The sequence below is a fragment of the Camelina sativa genome, chromosome 5 (genome assembly GCF_030686135.1).
Source record: "Camelina sativa cultivar CO46 ecotype springtype chromosome 5, ASM3068613v1".
In the NCBI taxonomy this organism is placed as follows: domain Eukaryota; kingdom Viridiplantae; phylum Streptophyta; class Magnoliopsida; order Brassicales; family Brassicaceae; genus Camelina; species Camelina sativa.
In genome coordinates, this window is record NC_141884.1 from 40179870 (window position 1) to 40191071 (window position 11202).

Sequence of the window (11202 nt, forward strand, 5' to 3'; positions counted from 1 at the left end):
TTTTAATACTTAAATATGGTCCATTTCTCTAATTATGAATTAAGAAAAACTTCAAACATTACATTAAAGGGTTCGTGCATAGGAACGAGTGTATTAGCAAAACAAATAAAAAAAAAAAGAAAACCCTTTTCCAAAGGCTTAAGTCAAAAGCCCTCAGTGTCCTGTATTTCTTCACTTTATTAGCTGAGCAATTCCTGTCTTCGTGAGTGGATTTCCTCCAGCTAGTAAACTCGTCCAAAGCCAAACCTGATTTCCCGCAATGACGAGAGAAGGGGAGGCTCCATTTAGAGGCACTCCTAGAAGGATGTTATACCTCCTCAACCTAAGTTGATGTAAGGCGACCGAGTAGTCTTTATCGCCGGAAATGACCATAATATTAGCAGGGTTAGGATTCGTCATTGTCCAGTTAAAAATATCTCCAATGATCTTATAGTCACTCACATCCTTATCATCGTTATTTTCTGAATAAGGAAATAAAAGAAAACAAACTTAGAATGTTTGATTATCAAAAAATTAAAAATAAAAGACTTATGTATTCAACTTGACATTTTAAGTGATTTGTGTAAAAGTTACAAATCCTATGTTATTCAATCATGGATTTTAAAAAGTCTCCTGAAATCCACTGTTATTGAACTGATGATTTAAAAATCTACTTTAAAATCCACTGTTATTCAAAACAGTTTGTGGATTTGAATTTTAATAAGTTTTAGGGATTCTAGAGGATTTGAGAGGATTTGTTTAGTTAAAAATACAGAAATCCAAATCTCATGGTTTTAGGTGGGATTTGAAATAATTTTCCTATAAATCATATCAACTTCCCTAAAATCTACAAAAATTCCAAATTTCCTAAATCCCATCAAATCCTCCAAAATCATTGTTTCAATACACCCCTCTTATAGCCATGTTTGATTGTTTTGGACGAAGAAAGGGTTTGCAGGTTTCAGGTTATGTTGTTCTTTTCTAAAATCTCTTTTATTGACAACAAGTAAAAAAACTTTTCAATACAGTATGAAGATTTAAAATGTTAACAATAGATTTTGCCTAAGTACTCAACATGTTTTTTCCCAGATTATTCCCCTTTTTAAGGCTTAAAAGAAGACTGTATCTTATGGTGTTCATACTTAAAAATTGAATGAAAATTAACTATTCGTTGAATACTTTTGTTTTGGTTCGGACGTAATAATATCGAGAATCTAATTAGATTTGTAAATTTTGGTAAGATTTTTGACGATTGTTTGGAGAAAGAGAGTATATTGAATTTGTTAGCAATAATTCCAAAAATTTAGATCGATTTGTTAAATTAAAATTTTTATTTTGCTCTTTGAAATTAGATATCGTAGTGACATTATGATGTAATGATTTTTATAAGATTTTAGGTTATTTTTTTTTTCAAATGCTTTCAATAAAAGAAAAATTGAAAGAAAAAAAGGAAAAAATTTACTTGGGGGAACATGATGCAAGTCTATTCCAGTAGAGATCAGCGCCTGCTGGGTCAAATGAGGAATGAGTTGCATATCACCGAAGGCATAGATGGACACGGGACCTTGGTAATTCGCTTTTTCAAGCGAGTCCCTAATGCTTCTCCCTAGGCGGCGGGCATCATAACCCTTAGGAATGTGGCAATTCTCCGTGTCCCACCATACAGCTATTTTGGCTGTCGTAAAGTCTATCCCCTCCTTCGTAAAGGAAAAAAAACAATGAGATTGATAACGAGTTAATTGAATGCATTATAAAGTTGGAGAAAAAGTAATGTTTTATATTATGAGGTTTAATAATATAATTACATGTAATGGATTCACAGAAGATATAATTTAAAAAAGCCAATTTACTAATGTGTCATGTGCGACATTAATCGATTAAGAAAATAATAATAATATAGGAGGATTATATTACCTGTGGTGCTGAAGTTTGAGGTGGCGAACACAGTGGAGGTGGTGCATGAGTGGCTGAATTTTTATCATTAAAAAAAGTTATATACAAATTAAAATTTCCAAAGTATAAAATAAAAGAATCGACGACCGGTACCAAATCCCGGACATAGTGGAGAACGACGAGACCCTATTAACAAAAAAAAAAAAATATTTAAAAAAAATAGTGAAAAAGAGAGAGATAGGGAGAAAGAAAAAAAAACAAACATTTACCCAGAAATCGGCTGATTCCAAATCGATCAGCGACGCTGGCTGTGCGAAAGACATGCATAAACATCATTTTTTGAAAAATCGAATCCATACCCTGCTGAATTGAATGGTAAGAGTTATTAACTAAGTAATAATGCAAACAAAAAACAGAACTCTGTTAAAATCCGATCCGATTGTACAGATCATAATCCGACTCAGAAACAGATCGAAACCCAAACGTAGGATCAAAAAACAAAGAGAACGAGGGGCTGAGATCGAGAGAGCTTACCAGGATGATGTTAATAGCCGGTGCCTGCAATAGATTCTTTTATTTAGTTCGATGGAGAACAATGCCTTTTATATATGAGTATCACACACATTAGGTAAAATGATACAAAGTAGGGTTTAAAAAGTAGTACAAAGCTAATTAGATGTGACCCATGAAGGCCCAATACCTTTTTTGACAAACGAAGGCCCAATACCTACATGACCAAAGTTATATTATTTCGGACCATTTGTTTTTTCTTATAATATGGTCTTGTTCATTTTCAAGTCTCTCGATTGCGACAGAAAAATAGGCAAAAACAGCTCATACTAATATGAAGAGGAGTTGCTAGGCAAAAACAGCTCATACTAATATGAAGAGGAGTTGCTGCCGGTGTGAAAAAGAGTCGCTGCACTGTTCAGATGAGCTGCCGCAACGATCGCTAGAAAATCCGGCAACTTCTCTCTCCCCCTGCGACATTTTTTCTCTCCCTCTGTGACACGTCCGCATCTTCTTCTTACCCTTTCCGTTGTCGTTTTGTATTTTAATTGGTATTATCACCGCCGTTTTAAGTTGTCGCCGTCGCTGTTTCAGCGATTTGAAAACGAACAGACCCTATATCTTTTTCCTTATAGTATTATTATTATCTAACAGTTCCCCCTAATATATGATGTATGTATTGTATCCATTTCGTATAAAAATCACTACAAGAAAATTCTTTTTAAATGATCAATTACGTAGTAAATCGTACTACCGCATGAGCATATATTTATATATATTTTTTAATTTTTTAAATTAGCTGTTATAATATTTTATTATATAAAGTTTGGTTTTCAAAGTTAGTAACTCACCAGATCATGACACATGTCCGTTTCAACAATCAGAATTTAAAATTAGAAATTCACCAGATCGTGTTATGTGTCAAATATAACGATCAGAATTCATAGTTTTCTTTTTAAACATTTAAAACTATAAAAAAAATAATTGAAAAAATTATAAATTAAAATAATATATAAAACTGTAAAAAGATAATTATAATCTTATTATATTAAAAATAACTTTGTTAATTCTAAAAGGAAAATGATTGTAAATACACCTCCTATATAAGCAAATAGATGATGATATATTTTTCACTAAATAAAATAATTTCTACTAACTTTGTTTTTTTTTTTGTAAAAATGAATATACAAATTCAAGATAACAACATAAATTATATAACACTAGATCAACTAAACAGAAAGCATTGTTATTGTTGAACGATAGTACGTCTTACAAGAAAGTGGGAAGAAAGAAATTTTTTAAAAAACAATGAGATCATTGGAATAAATTTCCTCCTACTTGATGAGAAGGTAAATTTTTACTCTTTCAACCAAAATATTTACCAAAATATTTATTTCTTTATTAATTAAGTAATTTATCTAAATCTTTAATTACTTCCAAAACAGGAAAATACTATTCAAGGCTCTGTACATTATTCTCTTAAGGGGGGGGGGGGGGGGGTTATTGGTTTGGGATTTAAAGAGACTTTTAATGATTTAAAAAGTTATGTAAAATATGTTGTTATTCAATTAAGACTTTTTAAGACTCTTTTAAAATTTAGTGTTATTAGTTGTGGATTTGTAAAAAGTTATCTAAAATCTTCATAAATCTAGTGTTATTGGATTAGGAGTTTTATCAAGTCATTAAAAGTTTTATGTTATTCAAATAAAACAAAAGAATCGTGGATTGTTAATGACTTCAACTATTATGTTATTGGTTTAGGATTCTATATTATTTTCTTCATAAAAAAAGTATGTAAACACTCTCATCAAATAGAAAGATTGTGGAATCATAGTCCATGACTTTTTGAGAAGAAAGAGAGATAAAGAAAGAAGAGAGGGTAAACACTCTCAACTTTGACGCAAATTCTTCTTGACTCAACTTTGTACAGCGGAAACAGAATTCTGTAGGCGACACTCTTCTTGACTCAACTTTGACGCAAATCCTTTATACACGCTCAACACAATTCTCACGGTTCTCGTATGAATCACGTCCATATCAAGAGCGAGCTTCCCCATTCTTTTGAGCAAACTTCCAATCAATACCTTTCTTACATCATCTTGGCTTTTCTCGCTGCCTGAAGTAAGAGCCAAGAAAGTAGACCATACTTTCCCTGAATCATATAGTACAAAGGCTTCAAGGAACTCCGCTTGCTCATCCTTGTCAAGACTGGACCAGTACTCATGATCTGACTGTCCAATCCTTAGATGAAGACCAGAGACGGCAAAAACAATATTCTCTGTGACAATATCTTCTTCCGTAGCATCACTGTTTTGGTCGTTGCCTTCTTCTGCAATGGCATTCATCTTTAACTGGAAGCAAGAGAATTTTTAATATATGTTACATACAATAATGGCAAGAGAACTTTTTTTTTTTCCACAAAAGCGTTGAATCAAAAAAATATTGTGCAATATTTTTTGAGAAAGAGTTTACAAGATTTTATGAGAGACTTTACAAGAATAGGAGAATCAAATCAACAAGATTTTTAAAACTTTCTAAACAATCACCTAGAATCCTTCATTTTATACTTTTCATGATTTTATTTGAAGTCATTAAAATTCTCTTAAAATCTCAAACAAATACCCCCCTTATTGAAAAGTTTGAACATCGATTATGTGAAGGAAGTCTTATTGAAATTTGCAACTTTAATGTGCAAGTTTGCAATAAGAACTACAAAGTCTCTGATAATAAATTGCATATGATATTAACAGAGAGAACCACAAATGCAGACTGGATCAACAATTTTGTAAAATACCTCTTGAAAAATTTTGATTTAGAAATCATGAGGATTTAGCTAAACTGAAAGATATGACACAACATCTATACGGTAAATATTCTTTATTTTAAATTTTCAAATTTTATAAATATATATTTAAATTAATGTGTTTTTCCATACATATATAATTGGCTATATCAAAAATATTAAGAAACGGATGTTCGTACTCCTACTACACCCATTCTAAGAAGGGTTACTCTAACTATATTGTTAGAAAGATACATACTTTTTCCCTTGATAAATCCCTCTCCATACTTTAGTAATGAGAATTGCTATTATCTTATATATCTTATTATATAAAGCTTGATGACAAAGTATCTTATTATATAAAGCTTGATGACAAAGTTACTCATTAACAAAATCGTGACACGTATCATTTATATATCTAACACTTTTACATGTGTCCAGATTACTGCTCAATATGACCACGACATGTGTCAAATTAACGATCTTAGATTTTGATTCATGTCTAAGTTAATCGCTAGAAAAAAAAGTTAACAAAATATTTACCAAACAAAAAAAACTAATCCAAAAGTAAAAAAGAAAAATTTACCTATGACCGTAAGGAAATTGAGGATATGTCTTATTGGATAAAGATGTATATAAGTGGTATCTCATATCAAATCAAAACCTTAAGTACGCTAGCAAATCATGAATACCAAATAGACAATTCCAAATCATGAGCAACCGAAAAAATTCACTAGCAAAAGAAAACGGGTATCATGAGTGATTATCATATTGCTATGATTGAAAAGACATTTGCAGATAAACCTCATATAAGGCTAGATTTAACTATGCTTCATAGATGGATAGCCAAACTAAATTAATGTGTAAGTACAATATTTATATAATGTTACACATATTTTCGACTACTTCCACCTCTCTAACTATTTTCACATTTATGAATAATAGACATCATATTATTTTAATTTTTTTTCATTGTATAACATTGTTTACCAAAATATTGGGTTCACAAATTACAACTTCGCAACTTAAACGATGGTAAGGACTTTTATTATTATATAAAGCTTGATTTCAAAATTACTCATTAACAAGATCGTGACACATGCCAATTGTATCGATAAGATATCGACAAGTATCAATTCAATATATTAATTTTTTTTAAGTTCTAATTCTATCCATACATAAGTAACAATATATATATATATATATATAATTGAACTAATTTCTAATTATTAATTTAGTTCTGCTAGATTTTTTTTTGTATTTTATATAATAAGTAAGACATATATAAATGTTGGTTTCAATTTAGTTATTAACATGATCGAGACAAGTGTCAAGTTACTCATTAACATGATCAGAACTATATTCTATTTTTATGTTATATAATTTTATAAATATTATATATGAGATTACAATACATAAAAACGTTTGTGACATGTATCATGATTTAATTTAAAATATTATATTATTTAGAGAATTTCTTACTAATGCTCCTTCTTTGATATTCCTTTTTAAAAATGCCCCTTATGATGACCATTTTTAATTATATCTTTCCTTTTTTTCTTAAAGACATTTTTGTCCTTATTTTATAATTATACCGACAAACTTATTCGATCTTCTCCTTCATCGATTTCTCCGTCGTCGATTTCTCCGTCGTCGACCTTATTTGCCTTCGTCTTCGTCTCTTCTTCTCCGTCGTCATCTATCCTTCTCTGGAGACATCTCTCCTTCTCCGGAGACATCTCTCCTTCTCCGGTCGGATCTCTTTTTCTCCGGTCTGATCTCTCCTCCGCCGTAATCACTTCTTCGCCCGTCGTCTTAGTTCTCTCTTTTACTTCGTCGTCTCTTCTTCTCCTATCGTGTAAGCTTGTTTCAATTTCAATTTTCTGTTAGCTATTAGATTGTTGTTTCGATTTCAAATTTGATGTCAGAATTTTTTTTTAGGTCTTACGTACTTGTTCTTTTAGATCTGTTCGTGATAATAAAGTCCTTTATTAACTATTAGATTGTTGTTTCGATTTCAAATTTGATGTCAGAATTTTTTTAGGTCTTACGCACTTGTTCTTTTAGACATGTTCGTGATAATAAAGTCTTTATTAGATCTTTGGACATCTACTGTTATTCTTTGATATAGTTGTTGGGATATCTCTTCTTTTAATGTAGTTTTGTAATTCGTGATATTAGTTTGTTTTCTCAGGATTTGTTTGGATGTACAAATGATTGAATTGTATTCAGTATGTGGTTTGTGGAAGTTGAACAACAACATTCATTGGGAATTTGAGATGGATAATGAAAGGGGAGCTTCTTTGATTAACATTGATGAGAATACTAGATTTAGTGAGTTGGTAAAGATTCTATTAGAAGATTTTGACATTGATATTCAGGCATAATGTTTAAAGCTTAGTTATACATTGCCTGCTATGTCTGCTACCATAGGTAGTATTCCTATCTTTTTTAGAAATGATAGGCAGCTTAAAGCTTTTAAACTCAAACATGCACAAAGTGGAGGAGTTCTTCATCTATGTGTTACGTTGAGGATTTTTGTGTGACTGTAGAGCATGTACTTTTAGTAAACTCATTCTCTTATTTTTTCTAATATTGTTTTAGAAAAGTAACTGATTTGAGGAATGTTTCTTTATCAGGGCCAACCTAGCTCTACTCCTTTTATTGAGAATGTTACTGCTATTACTCAGGTAACTTTCTACTTTAGATTTTTTAATTATTTCTTGCTTACAAAACCTTATAAAATCCTTTGAAAACACTTGTAAAACGTTTTAAATACTTTACAAATCCTTTCAGGGTCAAACTAGCTCAAATCTGTTTGTTGGGAATGCTATTGATGTTTCTACTCATACTCAGGTAACTTACGATGGCATAAATGTGTTAATTGCCTTTTCAACCCGTTTTAAAAACCTTTGAAAACAGTTGTAAACCTTATTAAATCCTTTGAAATCACTTGTAAAACCTTTTAAATATGTTACAAATCTTTTAAAAATTCATTGATTTGTACTTTCAGGGTCAACCAATACCAAATCCATATGTCGAGAATGTTCCTCCTGTTGCTTCTTCAAGTCAAAATACTAGCACTGCTGATGATTTTACTGCTACTCATACTCAGGTAACTTACAATGGTATTACCCCTTTTAAAACCTTTGGTAAATCCATTTAAACACTTTAAAAAACCTTTTGAAAACAGTTGTAAATCTTATTAAACCATTTGAAATCACTTGTAAACCTTTTAAATACGTTACAAATCTTTTAAAAATTCATTGATTTGTACTTTCAGGGTCAACCAATACCAAATTCATATATCGAGAGTGTTCCTCGTTTTTCTTGTTCTCATGTTGCTTCTTCAAGTCAATATACTGGCACCGATGATGATTTTACTGCTACTGCTACTCATACTCAGGTAACTTACAATGGCATTACCCCTTTTAAAACCTTTGGTAAATCCATTTAAACACTTTAAAAAACCTTTTGAAAATAGTTATAAATCTTATTAAACCCTTTGAAATCACTTGTAAAACCTTTTAAATACGTTACGGATCTTTTAAAAATTCATTGATTTGTACTTTCAGGGTCAACCAATACCAAATTCATATGTCGAGAGTGTTCCTCGTAACATGACAACCTCTGTTGGGTATACATCTGGTTCTTCACACTCAACTGGTCTAATCGATGTTGATTCGCTGTTTTGTGGAAAGTTATTCAAAGACAAAATAGAAATGAGAAGTCAGATGTGGATGTATGCAGTCAAGCATAGTTTTGAGTTTTATACTTTTAAGCCAGAGAACAAGAGGTATGTTCTTCGTTGTATTGATGAAAAAACATAATTGGAGGCTACGTGCAACTAAGGTTAAAGCATCAGATAGCTTTGTTGTTCGAAAGTATATTAGTCAGCACATGTGTGACCCTACTTTAAGGAATGTTAATCATCGCCAAGCATCTTCAAGGACTTTGGCTGGTTTGGTTAGTAACCATTTTGCAGGAGGAAAGGTTCCTCTCAGACCTAAACAGCTCATGGAAATTTTTAGGAATGACCATGGAGTTGGTGTCTCATACTCAAAAGCATGGAGAGCTCAAGAACATGTATTAGAACTTGCTAGGGGTTTACCTGCTGATAGTTATGAGGTTTTACCGAGTTGGTTTCACATGATAGAAAATAAGAATCTAGGTACTATCACTTACATCAAAGCTGATTCTGATAATAAATTTAGATATGCTTTTCTGGCTTTTGGTGCATCAATTAGAGGTTTTAAGTTGATGAGAAAAGTTATTTCTATTGATGGCGCCCATTTGAAATCAAAATATAAAGGGACTTTGCTGCTGCATCAGCTCAGGATGGTAATTTTCAGTTGTATCCTATTGCTTTTGCCGTTGTTGATTCTGAGAATGATGCATCATGGGATTAGTTTTTGCGGTGTTTGAAGACTATTATTCCTGATGAAAAGGATCTAGTTTTCGTGTCTAATCGGGCTTCTTCAATTGCAACTGCGCTTTCAGTAAATTATGTAGATGCTCATCATGGGATCTGCATTTTCCATTTGCAAAAGAACCTGGAAACACGATTAAAAGCTTCTGCTTCTGCTTCTTCCAGTTGTTCATGATGCTTCAAGAGCTTACACTCAGTATGATTTTGATTATTTGTTCAGTCAAATTTCCAGTGGTGATCCGGAACTTAGAGAATATCTTTGGCAAGCTGATATTAGGAAATGATCACGTGCATATTCTCCTTCTAACCGGTACAACATCATGACATCTAATTGTGCCGAGTCCATTAACTCCTTGTTAAAAGAGACTCGCGAGTATCCAATTGTCTACCTGTTTGAGACAATCAGGTCTATTTTGACTAGGTGGTTTAATGAACGACGTGAGGAGAGCTGTCGACATCCATATGCTGTTACTCCAAATGTTGGGAATAAGATGAATGCATCTTATAATAATACTGCCCGCTGGCTTGAAGTTTGTCAAGTAAATGAGAATGTCTTCGAGGTTAAAGCAGGTTTAAAGATGAATGTGTTGAATTTGGACACAAAGAAATGCACATGATGTATGTTTGATATTGACAAATTCCCTTGTGCACATGGAATTGCTGCTACCAAACATGTCAATCTCAATAAAAACATGTTTGTTGATGATTATCATTTCACTGAAAGGTTATAACTCTCTTCTTTAATTGGGTTTTGAAAAGGTTGTTAAAGTAACGGATCCGACAGGTTTTTACATTGTTTTAAAAGGTTTTAAGAGGTTTTACAAGTTATTTATAAGGTTTATAAATAGTTTTAAAAATGTTTTACAAGGTTTTTCAAAGTTCTATAAGTCTTATCTTCCTCTTTTTTATTTTACAGATGGCGTTTAGGATATTCAGAGAGCATTCACCCAGTAGGTGATATGGAGTATTGGGAGATTCCAGAGAGTGTTAGTACTTCTATTCGGCCACCTTCTACTCGTATACCTAGTGGCAGGCGAAAGAAAAAGAGAATAGCTAGTTCATGAGAGCATGGAAAGGCTAAGAAAAATTCAAAACAATACAAATGCAGTAGGTACGGTCAGTGTGGACACAACAAATCTAGTTATGTAGCTGATATCTCTCTCTCTCTCTCTCTCTCTCTCTCTCTCTCTCTCTCTCTCTCTCTCTCTCTCTCTCTCTCTGTTAACACCCGCGAACCGGAATCCCGATTTAGGGTGTGCATCGATCGATGCAGTAGGAGCATCGGTCGATGCTGGCTCGATTCTCTGCGTTTTGACTTAAGTCAAACGCTGCGTTTTGACTTAAGTCAAACGCTGCGTTTTGACTTAAGTCAAACGCTGCGTTTTGGGCAAAAGAGAAAAGAAAACCCTTAGGGTCGTTCCTTTTGTCTCATTAGACGTTTGTGGCCGTTTTTGAGATAAAAGAGAAGGGAGAAAGAGTCCTTGAAAGTTCTTGGTGATTTCTTGGAGATTTGGGGCGTTCCTGTAGAGATCTGTAGCTGGGATCGTTGTAGGAGCTTCCTGGGAGCGTGTTCTTGATTGTTTAAGGTTCAGATTCTTCTATGGCAAAG

General features: G+C 32.5%; 2 protein-coding genes across 3 annotated transcripts; one reads left to right on the forward strand and one right to left on the reverse strand.

Moving 5' to 3' along the window:
• On the reverse strand, positions 1-2517 carry LOC147945009 (uncharacterized). 2 transcript variants are annotated; one of them, XM_087451582.1, is made up of 6 exons: positions 2407-2517; positions 2142-2232; positions 2026-2058; positions 1894-1946; positions 1442-1676; positions 1-461 (listed from the first exon to the last, which is right to left on the reverse strand). In XM_087451582.1, exons 2-6 carry the CDS (start codon positions 2227-2229, stop codon positions 172-174), a joined length of 699 nt encoding a protein of 232 aa, XP_087307708.1. In that variant the 5' UTR covers positions 2230-2232; positions 2407-2517; the 3' UTR covers positions 1-171. The 2 variants fall into 2 exon arrangements, with proteins under 2 accessions (XP_087307708.1, XP_087307707.1); XM_087451581.1 differs by having other exon boundaries at positions 2142-2235; positions 2407-2513.
• Positions 2518-6863: 4346 nt separating this feature from the next.
• Positions 6864-11202, forward strand: LOC147945010 (uncharacterized). The gene is made up of 7 exons (XM_087452842.1): positions 6864-7022; positions 7804-7854; positions 7961-8020; positions 8178-8279; positions 8448-8570; positions 8740-10317; positions 10510-11202. The coding sequence occupies exons 2-6, from the start codon at positions 7835-7837 to the stop codon at positions 8786-8788; spliced, it is 354 nt and encodes a 117-aa protein (XP_087308968.1). The 5' UTR covers positions 6864-7022; positions 7804-7834; the 3' UTR covers positions 8789-10317; positions 10510-11202.